Source organism: Etheostoma cragini, chromosome 2, assembly GCF_013103735.1.
Source record: "Etheostoma cragini isolate CJK2018 chromosome 2, CSU_Ecrag_1.0, whole genome shotgun sequence".
In the NCBI taxonomy this organism is placed as follows: Eukaryota; Metazoa; Chordata; class Actinopteri; order Perciformes; family Percidae; genus Etheostoma; species Etheostoma cragini.
Window position 1 is genome coordinate 20,037,436 of NC_048408.1, and position 23,656 is coordinate 20,061,091.

Genomic DNA, 23,656 nt, shown 5'->3' on the forward strand with positions numbered 1-23,656 from the left:
CAAAATAAAATACCTTATCAGACGGCTATATTTTCTTAATACTAGCTAGCTACCAACAAGAATCAAACGGCATGTTCATAAATAATGATCACCATAATGATATAGTATGTCTATATTACGTCCAGGGGGTATCACGTGTGTTCCTTTGTGAGTTAACTGCGCATCGAGGCAGCTTTAGAAAAGGATATCTTTCATACACACCATTGAAACCCAATGTCACATATCATCCTCATCCATATCATGTTTATCTGGTTAGTAGTATAAAGCATGTAATAGTTTCACTTTTAATTTAAAATCCGTCTTTAATCTGGATAGTTGACACAGTTTATGTAGACCAAAACGAGCTAGACAGTTCCTGCGAATAGTTAAAATAGTTAAGCTGTTTCAATTTCCACACTAAATACGTGCACTTTGGAGCAATACTACTCACTAAGAGTTGAATCAGTTAAGAGCGAGGTAATTTTTTTTTTTGGGGGGGGGCTCAATTATCCATTATAAAAATAAAAAAAACTGACAGCCACAAGGTCAGTTTAAACCTCGGGCCACATTCAACCAATAGGCATAATGCGATTTCCCCTGATATACATACTGTCGATGCAGGTCTACAGTGAAGAAAATTACATTAAGCCTCCAGTCTGGTTCTGCTCCTTCCTCAACGGCCTGAGCCATGACGACTATATAGTGCAATATACAATGAACGCACTGCAACAGATTTCATTCATAAAATAGTCTTCAATGTACAATAGACACAGGTCCTTATAACATGTACGCTCAAAATCAACACGTAAGGAGAATAACAGTGTCACCTAGTGGTGACATAGACACAGAATCACCTCCCACTCATTCTTAACACCTCGTTCTTCACCACCAAATAAAACAGGCACTCTTCTCTGTTCATAGCTTGCTAATACTTGAAACACCAATCACAAAGATAAAAAAACGTATGCATGAGTAACATTTATTTACAAATATTTCTTTAAACAGGAAGATGTAGTTGTTGTACTCTCACATACGATAAAATGTCTAAAAAAAAAAATACAAAAATATCAACAAGGTACGAATTTTCTTTTTTCATGTTACAAAAGAGAAAAGCTGGACATGTTAAAACTGGAAAGTGCTTTTGTCTTCAGGGATCTGGAAAGTAAAGCTGTCTGCAGTAGCTTCAGGAACCACAGACTCATCCTCATTCTGAAAGACAAGAGGGACAGGGGAGAGAAGCATTAGAGGATTAACCAAGTCTTAGCATGTTTTATTGATCATTTCATGGATTGATACAGATTCAGTGAACTAGGGCCATTTCTGTCAGCCAAGAAAGGGTCTTTTGTGAGTTGAGTTAGATTAAAGACAGATCATGTAAGCAAGTTTTTATTATTAATTCAAAGTCCTTTGGTCAATGATTTTTACCGGGAAAAGCAAAACACACATTAACCATTAAAACGAGCCTTGTATTGTAGGCGGCCTTGTAGAAACCAGCCAACATCAAGCTCAGGCTACTGTATTACTGCGTCACAGCCGACAATTATTTGGCAACGGTAAGTAGCAACGAGTAACCACACAAGTGACTTGTGCCACCCTGCCAGCTCTGCCAAAACTGTTGTCATTTAATATGTGAATTGGAGTTTGCAAAGTTAGTGCCGATCATCGCCGTCATCTCTTAAATTCTCGGAATGGTCCACTTCACCCACTGAAATCATTTGTCAAAATGAAGCAATTCTCTCTGCATGGCTAGTCTGGAGGCACCCCTGTTTCAGTGACACTTACTTCTTCAGAGAAGAATCTGTCTATGATGTTGAGAGAGGACTTGTAGACAGCTTCGTTGTCATGGGACTGCAAAGCCTCAATCTTATCCAAACCACCCAACTCCTCAATCATTAGGCACAGTTTCTCAATTTCACCAGTTTTGTATGCCATCTGTTGAGAAAGAAACAAGAAAAGACTAATCATTCCCTCGCCAAGAGATGAACCTGTGACCATCCATTTTAATCTGACTGTCAAGAATCCATCTGCACCATTCAGACAAATGTGATAGAGATTAAATTCTGCAAATCTTCCATGTTTTCTAATCTCAGAAACCCACAGTGTTAATTTCCATTTCCTCGGGACATAAAAAAAAAAAATGTCCGCTGGCAGAATCTCCCCATATACATCTCTAATGCAAATCTAGCAAAAAGGTCCTAGCAATATACCTGTAAAATATTGTAGATTGCATCCAGGATGACCAAGATGATTTTGCTTTCTTTGGCTGTCAGCAGATTAAGCAGAGGTGCCAGAACATTGCATTGGACCAGGTAGGCCACTTGCGCCACCGTTCCACCACTGGTGTAGTTGGTGACAGCCCACACTGCCTCCTTCTGAGCTTTGTAGTCCCCCTGCACAGAAATCACATCTGATGTTTACGGCCAGAGAAAAGTATGGAGATGAACTAGAGATATTAAAGATATAGTTAACGGGCCTTTACGTATAACCACAAAATCATCATATATTGGTAAATCAGAAAAATCACTTTATTTGTTCATAAAATGATAGTAGTAACTATGCATAATCAGCATAATCGGCTGCTCAGGTTATATTAAGTTACAGAAAAGACAATTTGAAAAAACATAAAATATAAGTATGAATAAATTATCTTATTTTCTTTGTGATTCTGTTCTTGATAAATGTACGCATGTGTCCATAGATATTAGGAATACTCTATGAATGGTCTCAAAACTAGATTTGGAGCCCATGTGCTGCCCTTTGGCTGTCTACAGTTCAGGAAAGGGTGACGGGTAAATAAAGAAAACAATTTCCCCCCCACTGATCAATAGAATATAACTTGACTTTCCATGGCTTAATACATCTCATTGGGATTCTTGTAACAATCTGGTTATAATTTCTGCTCTTGGGTTCTGACCTGTAGGAGGATCTCCACCAGCATTGGCATCAGGCCTGCATTGATAACTTCCTGGATCTGGCTGTCCTTGCCGGCAGTGATATTGGACACTGTCCAGGCTGCCTCTTTCTGGATATTGGACTTGGGGTGGCGCAGCAGGCTGGGGAACATCGCCAGAGCACCTGCATTCAGCACACACTGTGTCTGCTCATCTGTCCCAGTCACAATGTTGCCAAGTGACCGCAGAGCTGGAGTCTGGGAGGAGAAGGAGAGCGAGTCAATTATCTGTAGTATTCACAGTTTAGGGACTATATGGAGGGGATGATGGTGATGACAATGAATATGATATCTAAATTATGTGTGTATTATTGCCACTAACAATGCATGCAACAGCAGAATAAACTTGATTTTTCTGTTAAATTGTTCACATCTCTTCACACAAGACTTTCACACCGGTAATCTGACCTACACCTGACAGAAAGATTTTCCAGTAGTGCAGGAGTGAACAAATCAGAGAAGTAAAAGAAAAAAGAATTTTTACAACATGAACTTGACAGAAAGTGGTTTTCTTCTACTTTGAGGTAAGCAGCGAAATATACATGAGGATATCCACAAAAAAGAAAGATAGTGCAGGGTGTAATGAAGAGTGCTGGTATGTGTAACCATACAATGAGCACTCTTAGATCCAATGAATGGTACAATCAATTATAATAAGGTGCACTAGGACTTTCATCAAACACTTTGATGAAGACAGAAATAGAATCAAGAGAGCAGCTACTTCTAAAGGATGAAGGTAATCTTCATTTCTAATTCCTTTGAATATCAATGTTGTACTAACTGAATGAGAACATTGTAGACAGTGCACCAATTGCAGTTTCAAATGTGACAAATGTCAGTAACTTTTGATTCAAACTCAACGCCACATACCACAACGGAGAGCTCCCCACAGGCTAGCAGCTGGACTAGGCGGGGCACCAGGCCAGCCTGCACCACCACCTCGATCCTCTCATTGGAGCCGTCGGTCAAGTAGGACACGGCCCAACAGGTGTCGGCCAGAATCTCCTTGTCGTCGCAGTGCAGGAGACGCACCAGGGCAGGAAGCAGCTGCTGCACCGCCGTCAAAGGAGGGGCCGGGTTCTTGTTTCGACACAGATTGGACAGCGTCCAGGTGACATTGCGCAGGTAGCCAGACTGTTATGATGGATTAAGAGCCAAGTGTTATTTTACAACAAGATGTAATAACATGATAGTTGTCAGAGTGACAGAGAAAGACAAGACTCAAGTTTTTTTTTTTTTTTTTTAAAGACGTCTCTGAAGAGAGCAATCTCAAAACAGAATGAGTTTAATTTAACAAATTTTAACATTAGCCCTTTCCAAAACCAAATAAATCAATCAATCTCAGGGCATTTATAAATCCATGAAACTTGTCAAAGGACTTAAATGACTGCAATTTAGGTAAATGTTTGTGAAGTATATATTCTGCAGAATCATGCAATCTGTACTATGTGAATAACCCCATTCAATGACTGTACTGTCATATCACAAAATAACATTTTTTCAGGTGCATAAGCAAAGTCAAATTATGGACCACTCTGCTGAGTGTAAAAAGCTTCTATGCAATAACCTTTCAACAGGAATAAATGAATAGCTGAAACTGCAACCAAATCACATGGAGGAATGGGGATCTGATTCTAATGTGGTAGGGGATACCATGCTTAAGTTGATTTAAAAAGAGGAATTAAAAAAAATTGACCTTAATGCTTTAATTAAACATTTTTAGGAAAATCCAACCTTTTAAAAAGACATCAATTTTCTTTGTGAATGAATAGTGTATTGTAAATTAATAAATGTTCTTCTTTAAAATACAGGGGGCATAAGTATACACACCCCTATGTAAAATTCCCACAGAGGCAGGCACATTTTTACTTTTAAAGGCCAGTTACTTCATGGATCTAGGATACTATGCATCCTGATAAAGTTCCGTTGACCTTTGGACTTAACACAACCGCATATCATCAGATCACCTTCACCATACATTGAGATTGGCATGGGGAACTTTCCATAAGATCATCTCTCAATGCAAATCAAACCAGCTATTAAGCTAACAATAAATGACACTAAAGGACAGACCAGTCAGTTCTGGTTTAGTATTAATTAAATTACAGATCTACCAACAGCTTGACTCAGTTGATTTGCACACACCATGGAAATCTTGCCATTTTAAAGTGTTGAGTGTTGCCAAGAGCCAACAGCAGTCCGTCTTAACTGGACCTAGACACCCTGGATGTCTATATCTGAATAGAAAATACCAGGGCAGTGTAGTGCTATGTAAAATGAAATGTTTTTTTAAAACCAGCGTTGAATAACGTTTGACAGAAACTCACAGGAAACACAGACAGGTCAGGGGCTGCCAGCAGGGCTAGTAGTGGCTGGAGACCACCATGCTTGATCACTAGGTCTCTGTAGTTAGAACCATCACCTAGATTTGGGGGGGATAGACATTTACAGTCAGTAGTGCAATCAGAACAGAAAAAGTACTTTGTAACTAAATGAAAACCACAGATACTACAGTATGGTATTCACCAGGAAAAATGCATATTTTGTTGAGCGTTTAAGAGATAGCCCTACACTTTGCCTTTACCCTGATCTATTACCATGTTCTAATACTTTTACTGATTGAGAAAACAACCAGTACGGATACTCCAAGAGACTACGGGTTCCATTTAATCTCACATGAAATCATGTTTGCACAATTGGCTCACTGTGTCAACAATACACTTAACATTTTTACAACACACCCTTTTACATATATTCAAAATCCCTCAATATTACAGCCTGAGGAGACAAACAACACATCAAGACAAAGGAAGCATAGTTACACACAACTACAACAGATCCTCACATCATCAATATCTAGAAAAACATTACGCATAATATAACATTGCAGTATGTAGTAATGGAGCAACAGAAGTAAAACAAGTGACTCCAACACAAAGAGATGATGAGTGTCGTCTGACTACAGTACCTGCGATATTACCCAGGGCCCATATGGCCTGCTCGCTGATGTGTGGGTGGGGTGATGTCACCAGGCTGATAAAGGCTGGGATGGCCCCTCCTTCCACTACGGCCGTGGTCTGGTCTGTGGTACCTGAGGCAATGTTAGTCAGGGCCCAAGCTGCCTCAAATTGGATGGGGGGGCATTCAGACAATGCCAGAAAACTAACAAACCTGGGGATGAGGCTGGCAGCAATGATGCTGTCTATAGGTGGGTGCTTTTCTCTGGAGAGGAGCCTCCTATACATCAGGTAAAAAACAGTTGGGGAGTTAATAAAGAGAAGCAACTTCAAGGACAGTAAAAATGAACTTTTTCCATTGTTAAATGTAAGCGTAAAGGTTGCTGGCACTACAGGGGGTATCATATTTAAGAGGTTTGAGAACAAACTGATTTCCTACTCAATAGAAACAAGTCCACAAAAGAATACGCTTGAAACTGGTGTGATGGACATCATGATTTAGGAATGGTCTACAGTAGAGATAGTATAATGATGAAAGACTGGAGAAGAAAAAAGTGCAACATGTCACTGGTCCTCTGAACCGCATGCAAGCATAAAATGCCACGGTAACAAGTTTATGACATTAGCACATCAAAACTCGCAGTCAACGTTCTTTATAAAATTATTTTACCTTGCTGCCTGAGTGGCCTGCAGCTGATGATCTAGATTCTGGCTGTTAACACCTTCTACAATCTCCTCCACAGACCATTGCTGAGGAGGCTGTGGAAAAATTAACATAAGCAGTGTAGGCTACTTATCTGTCCAATAAACATTGGTCAAACAGAAGTTAAAAATAACGCTCAAATTCATTGAAACATGCTTAAAATATTTTGAGGTCAGGATTATAAGATCAAGACAATGCAAAAACACTTGAACTATTATTTGCTGGATGTCTGGACTATTGTGTTCTGAATGCAAATTATGAAGGAATATTGACCCTAATATTGGTTCATTTAGCTGGCCTAGTTGACCCCATACACAGGTGGCTGGTTCGTGTTAAACACCACTGAGTTATTATTGGTGTCATTCACTTGGCATTGGGTTATTTTTTATGTTATGAAGCCACATTACTGTACCTATAACTACCTTCATATTTTCTTCAAAAAAAAAGGCAAATATTGATAAGGTGTATTTCTATCTCGTGTGTTTAATGTGTTTTATGCTTTACTGTAAAGCACACTGAAGTTGCCTGTGTATGAAAAAAATATATAATCAGATGTTTTAGACATGGAAAACACATGGTGCTGCGGCCTGTTTATGGTTACTGTGCCTAGCCAAGTCAATTAGCTAGTGTGTAAAAGGGGCTGTAGAGCTGCTGTCTACCTGTGCGTTGGGATCTTTCTCTTGGAGAGGAGAGGTTGGCTCGTCTAGAAGGCTCTCGACGTTTCTCCTCTTCAGGATCTGATCATCCTTCTTTGCTTTTCGTAGCTCCACGTTGACTTCCGCTCTCCTGCGCCGTAGCTCCTGAACAAGTCGATACCCATATAAATATAAGACGACTAGCTATATAGTTCATGTTCTAATGCTGGGTCTCACTTGCAGAACTTACATTGGCATCTCTCCCTTTGTTTTTGAACTGGGTGAGTCGAGCTCCGTTGTCGTTGCCAGCTGACATTCCTGACCGTTTACCAAGACAATCGATTCCAATAACGTTATAGATACTCCCTGTTGAAAGATGATAATTTAAACCAAAACGGGCCTACCCACGGCTGCTTTCACTCTTTCTCTGGTTAAGTATGTTTTCTAGCTAGCAGGCAGTGCATTAGCTAACGCTGGCCCTTAACTGCCCGCTTGTCTTAAGGCCAAGCCGGTTATCTAACACCATGTGGCCCGTCGCACACTGAGCTCCTGTCTGGTATACCAACACCCCAAAACCCGATAAAATTCATAAGAACAACGATAATAGACTTACATTATAAACGATGATTGTAACAAACGTTAGATATTTGTTGAAAAATGTAAAATTGGCCACACAACATGTGCGACGAGCTCACCTTACAGATCTTTGTAGTTTTTACAAGATACGTGACGTCATTTATATACCGCCCTATTTTTCTGAGTTTTGATTGGTCAGTTAACCTAAAAAAAACACTTCAAACAACAAAGCTGTAGTCAAAGGCAACCGCTGTTAGTATCGCGAGATAAAGCTGCCACAGCTTTATGGGCTGGTTGGTTTTCATTGTGGACTTTTGCGGCCATTTATGTTACATCTATTATACCGTGGGTCACATTTTACCCATGTAACAGAGTATTGTTCAATTTTAGATGCTCAAATTCACATCATGTTGATGATTTCGATCCTGTCTTTGATTGTGATAAAGGTTATTTTCCACATCTAGCTACGTAATGACCCAGTGGCCTAATGGATAAGGCATCAGCCTCCGGAGCTGGGGATTGTGGGTTCGAGTCCCATCTGGGTCGCATTTAGCTCCTTTTCAGGGCTGAAGTGTAAATCGCTTTCCGCCATGATTTGAATGATGGAATATTCGAAGAATATCTTGCAAATATTAAAACAATCAATCGTTAACGGCAACTCACTTAGACAATCTTTCTAGCTAAGGACGACACAAGAGTTAGATGCTGTTGACAATGCAGTATGGGCTAACTGATTGGAGTTATGCACGTTAATGTTCTGTCAACTCTTTCTTTACATTTTATCCTAACTAATGCATTTTTTTATCTAAATGTAAAAAAAATGTAAAAAATGTGGTGCAAAACTGACGACGACGATTTGAAATAAATGCGTACAGTTGGCTAAGGAGCCTACGGTCCTTCAACATCTGTCAGACAATGCTGAGGATGTTTTATGAGTATGTGGTGGCTATACTCTCCTGTATGCTGTTGCATGCTGGGGCAGCAGGCTGAGAGTGGCAGACACCAACAGACCCACTGATTTGCATGGCTAGTGATGTTGTTGGGGTGGACATGGACTCCTTAAAGACACTGCAAAAGAGGAGGATACTGTCCAAAATACAGTCCATCCTGGACAACTCCTCCCACCCACTCCACCACACACTGGTCAGTCTGAGGAGCACCCTCTGTCACAGACTCAAACACCCACGATGCACCACAGAGCGCCGCAGGACGTAATTCCTGGCCGTGGCCATCAAACCATACAACTCCTCCCTCAGAGTAATACACTCTTAGAGTGTCAAAACTGGACTCACAGCATGTATCTTTCATCTCATCACATCTCAATATTCTTGGACAATTATGTACAATAACTACTGTGCATTAATGTATCAGTTACATGTGTCCTATCTGTTATTTATCCACTGCTGCTACTTATATTCACACACGTGTACTGTATTTTATTTATGTTGACACTGTACGTTTTATGTTTACACTGCACTACAATTTCTACAGTCCATTGTTTTAGCAACATAATTGTTAACCTTTTATTTCACATTGTATTTATATTGTAGTACTTCATGACATTGTGAATAAAACATATTTTTCTTTATTGGAAGAAAGGGGAAAAGTGGTGGTTGCAAATGAGAACGGGCTGCACACACTGCATGTTGTTATTGGCTAAGGTTTACACACCCACATGGGGCCCATATAGGCTCTTCGGTAACGCCCAGAATTGTCCCGCACAGGGCTAAATAAAAATAAAAGAGAGAAAACAGAAAGGGTCTCTGCAGATACAAATGCCTCTACACACTTTTAGTGGGTCATAAGAGATGATTGAAAGGGATTACTGATGTGTTACTCTATACATTATTTTAAGGAAAGCACTGCATATTGTACCCATAAAACAAGGTTGATATCATACGGACTTGTGGCTTCTACAGAGGCATAAACCATTGTTTCACAAACTTATATCTCGTGGTAAATTTACCTTACATGATTAAGACGTTATTGCTAATGGCAAAATGCTAATTCAGAATATGAATGGGAACCACAGTTGTCAAACTCTCCAGGTCAGGAAGATCCTAGTTTGAAAATGCATTGATTTGCTGCCGTTCCTCATTGTGACCACCAGAGGGCAGAGAACACTCATTGATGTTAAATACACTCAGGTACACCGTCCCCTCCACCTCACATCAAGCCGAGCTACTGTTACTCGAGTAGTTGCTATCACTTGCCCTGAAGTGGAGTGCATTTTAAATGTGTCTACACTGCTAAAAGTTTGGGGTCACTTACAAATTTACATTCCACTCCATTAAAGACAGAATACCAGCTGAAATTGATCTCAGCTGGTATTCTGTCTACCATGGAGTACAATGGAAATTTCTAAGTGACCCAAAACTTTTGACTGGGAGTGTAAGCGTCAAAAAACAAACAAACAAAGCAAGTAAACAATCAATACAGGCAATTTTGAATATTCTGTTGGACACCAGATACCAGAAGGTACACCTGGTTCTTTTATACCTAAAATCCTGCTTGGTAAACCAACAGAAAATATTTACACAGAACCACATTTAGCCTTTTTACATCGTAAACAACAATGGGAGCCTTTTTAGAATCCATTTATGAATGAAAGGAGTGTCACGTCAAAGTGTTTACTTCTGCGTCAGGGACGTCCCACCATCCCCCCTGCCCACCCCATCCCATCTCATTCCTGAGCAGCCTGTATAAAAATCCCAGGATAAACCTCTCTGCAGCAGACTTTAAAGTGAGTCCACACTGAACATCCAGGATGACAGGGATTATTCTGTTCCTCTTGTTTCTAGGGTTTCCACTTTACGAGACAGAGGAGCATGTTGTCAACGGTGAGTGCACTTTGTTGTATGTGTAATGTTATTATGTGTTAGAGAAAACATGATTTCCTTCTACATACAGCCATCCTTGTTGCTTTACATGTTTTCTTTTCTTCTTAATGAGGTATATATGTTGCATACAGGTTTAATTTCACAGCAGCTTGCCCTGTCATGATTTGTTATTTACTGTTCAACACTGGGAGGCACATTAGTGCTGTAGTGCTATTCTGTTATTTGTTAAAATATTTAACAAAGAGAACAAAAAAAAGAAACCCCAAAAACAATTATTTAATGGGGTTTAGATAAAATGCTAAGTGAGTAATAGTTTACATCAATAATAACTTAGATGGATTTGGGGACTTTTATGATTTGGTTCATTTTAAGATATAATATGTGAGCTGTAGATTCTTATGCTGTTAGATATATCCAACCCACTTATGCTAAGGTTGTGTCACTGTATATGAAAGTGTATAGTTCTCACAATGACAATTACATATGATAAACCTCCAATTGAAGTGCTAACACAAACATTTGTCAAATGAATTACGCTAAAGAAAGATCCTAACCCATGAGATATGCTTCAGGGAACATCCACACTTAGCCCATCATGTAAATTAAAGGTATCCATTGTTGTCTTAACAGGCTTTGATATAACATTAACATACCAAGTATAATTGAAGGGAATATTGACGTTTTGTTTGTGTAAACCCAGAGCTGTACACCCTAAAGGAAAAGGGTCAGATCAGCTTTGTGGACCCAGCTCCGAGCAACCAGACCTGGATGGTGGTTAAAGAACCCTCCCTGCCCATCAACGAGCTTCTAGAGAAGAGCAGCAAGACTGGCGAGTCCAAATTCGCCCTCCATCCTCTACCCTCTGCCGTCTGGCCGAAGCACATTGACCTGGCTCCCATCCCTCGCAACCACAGCCCCCACAACAAGAGCAAAAAAGGCCCCAAGAGCGACCGTCTGGTGGAGCACAACAGCGAGAAAACCAGAGCAGAAGTTGCTGGTCTGCTTCCCAAACCCCCACTGACAGGAGCTACAGCTGCTGCCGCCAACAACCGCACTGTGCTGAAAACCAACCAGGACACCCAGTCCAACAGTAGTCCTCCTCAGCAGGGTGAAGCAGAAGGATACCCCAACTCCAGACCCAAGGGTCCACCCCACACACAGCCTCAGGCTCAGCCGCACCAACCGGCCCCTTCCCCGCACAAAGATCTCCCCAACCGACGGCTGGACCCGGAGGAGAACCGGCCGGGAAAGTCCAGTCTCTATCAGTCCGGTATCGGTGCAGCGAACCGGAACAGCAGCCGCCCTCCTGTCGTCTTCAACCGGCGCTCCTCCAGCCTGCTTTACCAGTTTGACATCCTGAGGCGAGGTATGGGATGATTTGTTCTGTCCTAACCTTGGAGGCTGACCTTTGTATTGAGTTGTCCACAAATTCAGATTCTTTACATGTTACTGTATTGAGTTTCAGCTGCATATGCCTTAAACTCCCCTTTTGGAATGACATTTCAAAAGATTGAAAGGATTTAAGAGTTTAGCCATGTGGGAAAATCTTGGATGCTCAATATCACAGTATTTATCACCAGTAATACTTTAAAAAAGGACATTACACAATCACAGTGACAAAGGATAAAAACGACAACAAATTTTAGTTTAGTATTAGTTTAGCATAAGTCACTGAAGCATATGTGATATATGATAATGATATATATAAATATTTATGCACATATTTTCCTGCCTAGTTAAAAGAGGCTTATTGTAACATTTGAACACAAAAGAGCCAAAACTACAAAATTAACAAAACGCCTTTAAAATAAAAGGGATAAAAGGGCTCAAACGCCAAATTTGTTGGTGCATCCGAATGGCCAACAGGTTTTACATGCTGACCATGCCATAGGAATGTCCCCGGTTTGAGTCCAGCCAGGGACATTTGTTGAATGTCATCCCTCATCTCTGTTCCTCCATTTACTGTCACTCTCCACTGATTCCTTTCTAACAAGGTCTACAAAATACAATCTAGAAATATAAATGGATTTACCTCTGTGTAAATGCGTCAGTCATAGTAAAATGATAGATACTACATATAGAGTTCATAAAGTTCACTCCGAGAGTGATAATGACAGTGATGATTTAAACCCTTCCACTGGTAGTTAGTGAATATCCCCTGCCACTAATTACAACCTCTTACCTCAAATCTGGCTGTCAGTGTTTCCCTTTGTGTGCAGTGAGGTTGTGATAAAACTGACGCAAAGCATGTCCCTAATATTGTGATAAAGTATGGAAAATGTAACACGGATGTGATCCCATTGTACACCGTCTCCTCCAGTCCCATGTGGAGGCATGCAACGCCTTGCCACGTTTTGTAATAACAACCTTTTCCTTTTTCTAATGATGTGGGAATGAGAGTCAGGCTCTGTACGGGCTTGGCAGGAGAAAGTCACTCTCTCTTTTCTTTTCATCCCTCCATCCTGTCCTCTGCTTCTTCTCCAAAGAGTCCGACTTCACACATGATGCCTTCTGCATGAACGAGTGCAGGAAGGAAAAGGAGGAGAGAGAGTATTACTGCTACAGTGAGTTTGGTGAGTACCCACCAAAAGACAAAGACAGATTTTGTTGAAGCTAGACAAAACAAAAGTAAAATGTTATGAATTTCCCGCATTTTGACAAATGTTTTTTATTCTTTAACAGCTGTCAATGGGGTAGTTCACGACATTGATGTGTTGCGTAAAGGAATACGCCTCATTACACTGATGGTGAGCAGAGATGGCTTCTACAAGATGAGTCATCTCTATGTGACCCCAGACATCTTTTTCTTCAAAGTTCGCCTTCTGGTCCTGGACACCTATAAGTGCAGCAAACCCTGCCCTGACATCAAACTCGGTGAGTGTAGCAGAGTCCATCAGAAGGCTCATAAACTAAATGGATCGGATGACAAAATCTTTTTATTTTAGTGAAAAAAGAATGAAACTGATGTCAGACAGAAGTTGGGGCTTATGCTGTGTGCAGAAGTGTCAAGGCCCATAAATTAAGCAGTCTATTACAAGTTTCCACCAAAGTATTCATGGGTGGGATCTGGGAATTACGTTTTCCTGAGATCAGCATGTACCCCAAACCACCCCTCCTCCCCCTCCTGCGAGTTGCATATGCGTGATATGCCATATGCAAAAAGCTGTGTATTTCTCATTTTAAGGAAAAGGACAACTGGTCTATTTGAGGAACAAAGAATTGCCTAACATGTATATACAGATACAAAAAAATAGGATTGTTGTGGAACTCAACATGTTATAGAGATATTTTGCTGATTTCAATCCAGCTCTGTGCCATGGCAGTGTGGGTGGTGTGTTGAGATGAATGTTGTTTGGCTTCCCTCTGTGGCACCAGTGCACGGAGCACCAAGCGGAGGTTCGCCATGGAGTTTCGGAGCGTTTATTGGCGGACCACCGCTGCTCAGAGCTCCTTGCACTGGCGCCACGGACAGAAGCCAAACGTTCACAACATTCATCTGAACACACCGCTCACACAAAGAGGACACAGAGCCGGTTTACATTGGCAAAGTATCCCTTTAAAACTACCAGTAATAGTCTATGCACATCAGATAATTAGAATTGCCACCCCCAGATTTTCCGTGGCTCCATCTGAACACCCTGTGGCAAATTTCTGGGAGAGCCACTGGTGCAAACATGAAAATTGCTCAACTGTGCCCTTTCTCCCAGTCACTTCAACATTTCCCCGATTTGTTCCCAAGGGACCAGATACATTATAATGGGCCAGATCTACCACAGGAGGCGCCATCTTCCAAGTGACCTCCTGAACCTGCTGGGAGGTAAACTGAAGCCCGGAGACGGCCTCCTGCGAAGCAACAACTACGTCAAGAGGTTCAACAAACGAAGGCACCAAAAAGCCCTGGAGGCCACCCGATCCAGTTGTAGATGAACCAAAGACAAGACTATCGGCCCCTACTGCAGGGGAAGAGACATTGCAGCTTACCCGAACTGATCATAATTAACCCCTCAGTATTGTGCAAAACTGAAGACATTTTGCGGAAGGTATGGATTTAATTTCACATGGACTGCTATGATGTATCTTCATCCTGGTTCATCTTATCTGCTCCTCTGTAAAGTTCCTGAAGTTCTGACTTGTGGTCTCACATGCAGCTTTAATTAAATGGCTATTCCACAATCATTTTGTTACATTTGGGACATCAAACAAGGGTGTCCCCACTACTATTTAAAAGAAAAAGAAAAAAAAAAACTCCACTCAAACTCCTCATTCATTCATGACTGGTTCATGAAGTCCCTGGATTAAAAAGATATAAAATTGGCTCACTTTTAAAGCGACATGTGGGTCATCTGAAATTTATAGAAAGGGTCTATTTTATTATCTTGCATCAGTGGTCACATTGGCATGTTACTGTTTCATTCATGTGCATTTAGAAAGCCTATACTTGTGCTGAGAGATAAACATATTTAGATCCAGTATCTTTATTCCCACTATAATCCAAGCAAACATATGAAAATGCCTACGGATAAGATAATTGGTTTAATGTTGTGTTTCTAGCTGGCGCAGTAGATTTTCTAAGCATGCTCCCATTAAATACCAGAAAACAACCCTTTTCACAATATTGTAGAGAAACCTTTTTCCATTCAGATATCCTGTTTAAAAAAATAAAAAGAATGGCTGTCGATTAGTGCATTTTAGTACAGGTAAAAACCTAAATCTCATTGTGCAAAAATACAACATTTTACTCATGTTGATTCCTTTCAATAATCAATGATGCTTACAAATTTATATGAATGCAAAATGTTGTATTGCACCAAATATTGTTTTGTAACACTCAATCCCATGCATGTTGTCACTGTGGTTGTTATTGGTGAGCAGGATATGCACTATTATTGTAACAAGGACCAAAGGGAGGGAATGAAAGGCCTGGAAAACCAGCAACGAACCCCAGTGGAGGAGGACGGAGGAAAAAGGGAGAGGGAGTACAGGACCTTTGCTTGTCATGAAAGCAGCTTATTTTTCTAACTTTAATTATGTGTCCACGATGAAATATCTGCCAGAGTAGACTAGGACATCAAAGGGGGCCTTGCTGAATGAGGAAGGGGTGTGTTGTTGTAGGGAATAAGCCATATATCTAATCGCAGGAACCTGATCCTCTCTGCACCTGGACACATGACTCTGGAAAAAGTGCCTCTGTGACAGCTCCTCTTTGTGATGGCTCTTGTTTTCTTGCTTACACACAACCATGTTGTTCTCTGGGAGAGCCATAGCTAAAAAATGGGGGATTTAAAGTATTAAGGCAGGATCAGTGAAAGAGAGCGACAAGGTGCAAGATTGAGGAGAAATAAAGATAATGTAAAATAACAGGGATGGGATTGAAGCAGGAGACGAGGGGTTGGGTCTGTCTCTCTGAAGGGACGGCTTCTTATTTAATCAGAAATCTCTGGCTTGATTTTAGTACAACTCTGAGCTCATGACAGGGAAAACTTGCACTGAATGCTTACATTGCTTTACTATACATGAACCCAATAAAAATGTGTATTTGTTTTGTACTCAATGACCCTGTGAGGAATTTATTTGTCTTTATACAAACCCTCCACTCATGCAATCACATACATCTACCCACTGACTGAAACATTGATCCTCATTATCCTTCCCAGTGATTGCATGGGAAGGAGATCCAAAAGTAAGACACTCTAATTAGAGTTTAACAACCATGGTCTCTGTCTGGCCTCCGGGAAGAGAGACTGACTTGGGAACTTGGACGTCAAGGCAGCCGGGGCTAAGCCTCTTTTCTCGCCCTCTGTCTGTCTGTCAGCTCGGGCGGTCAGTTCCCAGGCTCGAGGAAGCCTCTATCTGGGATCAGCGCTGGAGGGAACAGATGCAGGCGGGCAGGAAACAGGAGCCTGCTCCACATCTTGGCTACTATCGCAGCGGGAGGACATTCCTCATCGCAGAGGATGTAAGGGAGAAGGAGGGAGAAAAAAGCGGGGCGAGAGGAGAGGGAGGTGGGAATATCTCAAAATTGCTTCCTGTGTGATTGCCCTCAAGCCACAAGGGGGGAGTGAGAGAAAGAGACAAGGGTGGTGGATTGAAACCACTTGGGGGCTTGTGGCCATCTGCGGTGCTTGCGGCATCCATGTAAGCCTCTGGATTCATTTAGCGGCTGGAGTGGGGTTAAGAGAGGACGGTGGGGGAGAAGGGTGTGATAGGAGAGTTAAAGGTCAACCTCGGAGGTGGCTTTTGTGTGTCTGCCTGATAATTTGATCACAGGAAGATTGTGTATGAGTGTGTTGGAAGTCATGACTTTGTCCTTCAGCAATCACAAGTATGTACACTTTTAAATTAAAGCCCCAGATAATTGACAAGCGTTAAGAAGATTGATTTTGGACAGGATTAACTCACCAAAGGCCCCCTGGGGAATAATGAGCTGTGGGGTCAACTGAGCCCTCTGTGTCTCCCAGTCTCTGTGCAATGTGTCTGCATCAGATATTTTGTCATTACTTGATCAAGTGCAAGTTTATTTTCATAAAATACACCACACACGCACATAACAACATATTTAAGCTTAAATTACTAAATATATACGTATATTATATACATAGACATCTATTTAATATCTATGTATGTATGTGGCTATAAAACTAGATGTAGAGCCTTGTATATGCTTCTCCTTGGGCAGATACGTCATTTTTGGGGAACTTTTGATGTCTACAAAAATGTAAAGAGAAGTAGTAAAGTTGATAGGAAATGAGAGAGACAGAGTTGCAACTAGTCCCCAGTGTTTTAACCCCTAAGCCACAGAGACGCCCCTAATACGTCATTTTAGATATCGCCTGTGACTGCTAAGCAGACAATGTTCAATTATACATCTCAATTAAGCCTCATTACCACCTAAATACCTAATCTTCTCTTCTTTTTTTTTAAACTTTATTTCAGTTTTATACATGTACTGCATACAAACATATCAGTACACGAACAGCTTAGAGACATAACATCTTTTCCCCCAATTGAAAGAGAGAATTTTTTTTTCATACACACACACACACACACACACACACGCATATATGCATACAACAAAAGTAAAATAAAGTAGTCAGTGTGGAAGGTCTATCGTACATTAAGTGCTTGGAGTAAGAGATGTATGATCTAAATATGGCTGCCAAATCTTCAAAATGGTAGCATATCATTTCCGGAGAAAATAAGTGATTTTTTTCCAAGGGAATGCAGCTATTCATCTCAACAGACCATCTGTCAATAAGAAGAGGGGAGCCAGATTTCCATGACATTGCAATGCACTTCTTAGCCACAAATCGAGCAATTTCAAAGAATTTGAGTTGTGCATTGTTAAGAGAAGGGTTTCCCAATAAATAGAGTTTAGGGTCCACAGGGACATAACTCCTGTGCTCCTGGTTAAAGTGGAGTAGATTTCATGACAAAAAGACCTAATTTTCATACACAGCCAGGTACAGTGCAAGAAGGAACCAACTTCATTATGACATCTGAACCCTGGGGGTCAGGTATATTTGATGTAGAATATTATAGTTTATCGATCTATACCTAAACTCTATAAAAATTAGATGGCAGATAATTTCTTCAACACTGACTGAACATGTTATTGCTGCCACCCCAAAACTTGTCCCTAAGAAAATGGAAGGTCTTGGTTTTCTTTCCACTGATTTTAAATGTTCTGTATAAAATCTAGGTATCACTATGGATGGGGGAACTTAACCTTGACCAATATCTTGCATTTGATTCATTCTTGTGTTTCCCAGCTAAGGAACATGGCAAGGCATAGGTCCGTTGAGATGGAGATATTATTCATGCATTCATTCCATCCCGTTTTAGAAAATGTAACTCCCTCTTCCCTTGCTTTAGCAAAACATCAATGGATCACTTACAAGTGGCCCAAAATGCTGTTGCTAAGCTTTTGATCAGGTCCTCAAAATGGTCTCACAAGACACTGAACTTGATTTGTGTACACTGCTACCCCATTAAATCCAAAAGCCAATTCAAGGTTCTTGTGATCCCTTTTAGAGCTCTGCAGGGTCAGGCACATGTCTGTCAATCAAAGAAAACACAACTCTTTCGATAGCTGGTGTCAAAAACATTACTTTTATTATCTAGGATGAAATGTCCTATCAAGTACAAAAGAGAATCTCTTCAGAGTTGCCACAATCAGTTAAAAACATAGTTCTTTTTTTTAATCTGCAGTTACGTTTCCTCAACATTACTAAAACAACGGAGAACTTTTCATTGATATGAATAAATAATACAAGAAATGCAATGTCAATATACTGTAAAAGTTATACTGAACTGGTTGGTTTCTTACAAAAAAACCTCTTACTATGCCACTCTCACCCATTCAAAACCTTTATGCTCACAATATGCAGCACTTTTATTATAAAGAGCCATTTCATCTAAAATGTAGAGTTCACTTCAATTAAAGAGAAAAAAATAGACAGTTAAAATATACAGGCGGGCTTAGTTGCTGGTTCAAAGAGTGAAAAATAAAAGTTTCTACTGCTCTAAAAATCTTATATCTCTACATATTTGGACAGCCATAATATACAATAGAAGTTTCAAACAGTGGATGAAACACATCATCATCATCAGTTTACAAAGTGACGGACAGATTTGTGAAAGACACACAAACACAGGGAAGATGATAGGCAGCTACATTATCTCTCAACTCTGCAAATACACACAAAAAACTGATTAAAAAAAAAGTTTTTTTTTACAAATTAAAGACAACCGGGTATTATTACAGCTTCCCCTCCTAAAAAACTGATAATTACAGATTACAAAAATGTTCCCAAATATGATAAAAATGTAGCTATAAAATTTTCATACAAACCCCACGGTACAAAGACTCCCGAGTCCCCACTCAAAGTTTATTCCCAGACATACTGCAGCAGACCGCAACATAACTGAGTTGATGCTGAGCGGAAAAGTCCATTATCCAATTACTTAACCATGCTTTGAGGAGCGAGTTGAGAGACACATGTGAGCCAACCTGTCAACTTCAATGAAATATGTTGGAAGAAGTGGCTGATAGATAAGGGGGGAGAGACTTACAGACTCAGCCACTGACAGAAAGAGAGCTTTTGATGAGACAGTGTGTGTGTGTGTGTGTATGGAGGGAGGTACAGTACATGTGTGTTAGTTAAGCCTTGCACAAGTTTCACCTGCCCCAAAGGCCAAACAGTCACGTTTCTTCACCACTTGACCTTCTTCCAAATGGTCAAGTTTAAAAAGAGTACAGAGCTACTTAACATTATTAACTTGGATTTCAGAAGAACACATGGGCCAATGTGGTGGGATGGCTGGTTCTGGGTAATTCCTGCTGGGAATTAACTAGACAGACCTTAAATGAAATAAAGACCCCTTGATTTACTTGGGAGTGAGTGCTGTCTAGGCCCATATGTGGTGATTTAAATCCAACATAAAAAACCCACCTTCTGACTACTTTTCAAAAAACTAGCTTTGATTGCGAACGGAGCATCTCAGCATCAGGCTAGAGTGACGGGGAATGTACAGTGAAATGTACCACTGACTGTGGATGTGACACTGAGTGGGTTTGATGAGGCTGCTTCAATCTTCGTGCAGGGCTACACTGCTGAGGGTTTAGTCAAAATAAGTTGGGTGTGAAACATGGAAGGTGAGAAAGGTCTGCATAAAGTGGATCTGAAACTGATGGGCTTCAATGGAGTTCTTTTTTACTGGTGGAGGACCAGTGAAATGCTGGCTTGGGGCATACAGTTGTTAAATATGAGAAGAATGAACTGAAATGAAGGTACTGTACATGGTTGTGATTCCTGCCTTTTTCCAGGTGTGAAGCATTTTCATTTTCACCTTGTGGACATGTCCATGTAAGGCAGGGACTAGGCTTTATTGGGATGTTTCAACAAACATCATTAAAATGCACCCCTGGGTGGGAAGATCAAAGCTGACAATTTGCTATAGAGGATACACAAAAATAGTGATCAGCTACAGTACGAACACAACTGTTTTAAGAGTCCCCTGCTGACGTGACAGACTGCCACTGAATATCCAACCAGCCAGCTTATCAACTTTGTCTGCGTTTCCCCATCTAGAGCTTTCTTCTCAAGGATGGGATGCGCTGGCAGGAATGGCTGGTTGGGATGAAGCAGGCTGCCCGACAGAGTGCGTAGCCATCCTGGCCCTGGTCTGAAGGTGGGACTTCTTTGCCATTATGTCGCAGTGACACTTTAAAAGAAAAGGGGCTCATCTCTCCACTTAGCACTGCAAAGGAGGCGTTGGAGGTTAGTGTCACCAGTGCTAGCTGATTTTCAGCTGGGAGCGTGCTCTCCTGCAGAGAGGGCTCGGGCTCAGATGCAGCCTGACCTGGACCACGGGGCTTAATCATTCAGAGGGAACCACAAGGCTTGTCTTTTTGACACTTGGATTTTAGGAGGGAGCTAAGATGCAGCTGATTGTAGTTTGTTGTTATGAGACCTACAGAGACAGGCAAAGAAAGGAGGAAGAAAAGGAGTTGGAAAAAGTCTTGTTTCCTTTTTTTATTAAAAGCTTTACAATATGACAAAAATATGCACTAGGAGAAATACCAAAAAAAACAAACTGGTTGCCAGTGGGTCAGACATTTTAGACAAAAACCAAACAGCCATGTTGGTGAAATGTTATCGAAGTGTATGATGTGATGTCAACCAAACAGTGTATGTACAAGGCCTTTTGTTTTTAAATTGGAGACTGTCAAGCTTGCCATATTTAGAACAGAGAAGCTAAACTACATTTTTCTCCAATCTATCTTTACAGGTCCTACCATTATTTTCTTTAGAACATAAAAAATAGTCCTTCACATAAAGATATAATATGCACATAAAATAACATTATACATGGGTACAGCCAATAAAAAACTAGTAAATGTTGCATGCTTTTTTAAATTCTCGGCTAAGAAATGAGGTAAAAATGTTCTGCTGCAGCATGTTATGACCAATTCCATAAACAGGTATGTCAAATTAAAAGATAAGTTATCTCTGTGTGGAACTGAAGACAGATTTTACAATCAAAATCAATAGCTTTTGTTTTTCAATACAATCTCAAGAAAGAGAATGACATACTGTATATTTTGTCCTATATCCAACTCAAACATAAACAAAATATCAGTCATCTGTTGCAAGAAGCGTAAGAAAATACATTTTCCCTTGAATGCTTTGTGTTACCAACATGGCTGCCATTATTAGACAGTAGAAACTTTTTTTTCTTTCTTTTGCTTCTAAAATAAAAAAAGGATCACACCTACAGTGTGTTTTAATATATGCACTTTCTTACAAAGTTTTTAACGCTGTTTTAAACACGTAAAAAGAGTGACCCCGGCACTCAGGAGTTTGACATCACAATCTGCAAAAGAGAGAGAGAGAGAGAGAGAAAGAGAGAGAGAAAGAAAGAGGGAATGGATGGAGTAAATACATGCGGGTGAAGCACATCACCGTTTAAGGCACACAGCTGGATGCAAACCACAAGACTTATTCAACTACTTAAACTTGACATGAACTGTTCAGCTCGTTCTTCAGTAAATAACCACATTAAGTACAAAGTTAAAAAAGGACAGCAAAGGCATTGAGACAACGAAGTATTGTATGTAAATATAAATCAACCTGTGGCTAAAATCTTGCAGTGTACATCCACCTTAAGGAATCACATCACACAGTGAGGGCAATGCAGTGAGGTGAGTTTAGAGATGGAGTTATTTATGCTTATCTGCTGCTTTCCTACAACAGTATATGAGGGAACGTCAGTAAGTGCATCAATAAAGAAGAGGGTAAACATTACAGATGATATAAATCTTTGGTTCTCAGCCAGAAGAATTGAGCAGAAGTTATTTTCTGTACTTCTCAGCCTATGTACTACCAACTACCAACATGGAACGGTCAAGGATCAAGTGGGTGAAACGTCGTAGTCTGCAGATGAAGTATGGAGAGCAGGGAAAGGCTTTTAAAATAATCCAAAGTATTATATAAATCATTCTTAAAATGAATTTGTGGAGCTTTAAAAGTGTTGGAGTCTTATTCTGACTTGTTCTGAGGACAGAAGAAGCTTGCTGGTTTTATGAGCATTCAGTCATGGCTCCAAATGAAAAAACAAACAACAGGATTTAAATGAAATGTTACGAGGCAGCACTAGATGGTGACCCAGGAAATAGAAGAGAAGAAGGAGTCAATGAACTCCACAAGCGTCTGACTAATTGTATTGATCTCATTGGAGAAAGTGACTTCCACTCAACCTCCAAGTAGGCCAGAGTCAGCCAACCAGCAGCACATCTGGAACTGCTAATGACTTATGTCTCTTTCTTAAGGACACTTCGATCTCTGACACAAGGGTTTAAACTGCCTCGCTTTTCTCAAAGCCACCTGCTGCCATATTTCTCCCCCCCCGCCCTCAGTGCTGCTCATTATCATTAGCCCCATCTTACCTGCTGGCTTTGAACCCTTTGAGTTTCTGGACAAAGAAGGTCTCCAGAACCTCAGCACACTGGTAGAAGGGCGAGTCGCTGGGGTTGTAGTAGCGGCAGTTGTCGAAGATTTTGGTCATGTCCGCCACAAACTCTGTCAACTTAATGTATTCGCGCTTCTGTATCCTCTCCTCCATAGTGCAAAGGTCTAAGTAAAAGGGGTTTCAAAAAATATATTTGGTCAATTATAGTATAAACACTCATTTATACTCATTTAAGTGTGAACTCATGCCAGACACAAATATCACGGAAGCGGAAGCGGTAGATAAATATTTGGCTTTTCTTATCATCTTTGTTCAGCAAGCCAGCTTCAAAGTGATTGAAGCTTATGTGGCATTAGGGCTGCACAATTATGGCCAAAACGATAATCACAATTATTTTGATCAATATTGGGATCACGATTATTTGTTTATTTTAACCAAAACAACTTTTATAGTCACATAGAACACGTCATAACTGCTTTCACATCCATATTGTGTTACACTCCTCATATGTTGAAGTTGTATGTTGTACATACAGCTACAACACA

General features: G+C 40.5%; 3 protein-coding genes and 1 non-coding gene across 10 annotated transcripts in view; 2 read left to right on the plus strand and 2 right to left on the minus strand.

The window, feature by feature from the left end:
* Positions 1-1,073: 1,073 nt before the first annotated feature.
* Positions 1,074-8,024, minus strand: LOC117936446 (importin subunit alpha-1-like). The gene is made up of 11 exons (XM_034859464.1): positions 7,920-8,024; positions 7,475-7,590; positions 7,249-7,389; positions 6,557-6,645; positions 5,898-6,166; positions 5,257-5,351; positions 3,800-4,063; positions 2,894-3,127; positions 2,187-2,369; positions 1,762-1,911; positions 1,074-1,188 (listed from the first exon to the last, which is right to left on the minus strand). The coding sequence occupies exons 2-11, from the start codon at positions 7,538-7,540 to the stop codon at positions 1,102-1,104; spliced, it is 1,578 nt and encodes a 525-aa protein (XP_034715355.1). The 5' UTR covers positions 7,541-7,590; positions 7,920-8,024; the 3' UTR covers positions 1,074-1,101.
* A 249-nt stretch (positions 8,025-8,273) lies between these two features.
* trnar-ccg lies at positions 8,274-8,346 on the plus strand. Its single transcript has one exon. It is a non-coding gene; the product is annotated as a tRNA-Arg (tRNA).
* A 2,168-nt stretch (positions 8,347-10,514) lies between these two features.
* LOC117934739 lies at positions 10,515-16,186 on the plus strand. The gene is made up of 5 exons (XM_034856681.1): positions 10,515-10,640; positions 11,341-12,006; positions 13,127-13,213; positions 13,323-13,514; positions 14,380-16,186. The coding sequence occupies exons 1-5, from the start codon at positions 10,568-10,570 to the stop codon at positions 14,565-14,567; spliced, it is 1,206 nt and encodes a 401-aa protein (XP_034712572.1). The 5' UTR covers positions 10,515-10,567; the 3' UTR covers positions 14,568-16,186.
* Positions 16,187-18,730: 2,544 nt separating this feature from the next.
* LOC117953945 (nucleosome-remodeling factor subunit BPTF-like) overlaps positions 18,731-23,656 on the minus strand; it is a 47,557-nt gene continuing 42,631 nt past the window's right edge. For 6 of the 7 annotated variants that reach the window (XM_034887379.1, XM_034887372.1, XM_034887411.1 and 3 more), the window contains 2 exons: positions 23,089-23,275; positions 18,731-21,113 (listed from right to left, as the gene is read on the minus strand). In XM_034887379.1, coding sequence (XP_034743270.1) covers positions 21,077-21,113; positions 23,089-23,275 — 224 coding nt within the window. In that variant the 3' untranslated portion in view covers positions 18,731-21,076. Of the gene's footprint in view, positions 21,114-21,557; positions 22,017-23,088; positions 23,276-23,656 lie in introns of those variants that run through there. The other variant, XM_034887398.1, reaches the window with a different exon arrangement.

Coding starts and splice junctions, on each gene's coding strand:
- LOC117934739 (XM_034856681.1), top strand. CDS start 10,568: ATGACAGGGATTATTCTGTTCCTCTTGTTTCTAGGGTTTCCACTTTAC. Junction 10,641..11,340: donor AGAGGAGCATGTTGTCAACG/GTGAGTGCACTT, acceptor GTGTAAACCCAG/AGCTGTACACCCTAAAGGAA. Junction 12,007..13,126: donor GTTTGACATCCTGAGGCGAG/GTATGGGATGAT, acceptor TCTTCTCCAAAG/AGTCCGACTTCACACATGAT.
- LOC117936446 (XM_034859464.1), bottom strand. CDS start 7,540: ATGTCAGCTGGCAACGACAACGGAGCTCGACTCACCCAGTTCAAAAAC. Junction 7,390..7,474: donor ACAAAGGGAGAGATGCCAAT/GTAAGTTCTGCA, acceptor CGACTTGTTCAG/GAGCTACGGCGCAGGAGAGC. Junction 3,128..3,799: donor GTGGGGAGCTCTCCGTTGTG/GTATGTGGCGTT, acceptor TTCTCCTCCCAG/ACTCCAGCTCTGCGGTCACT.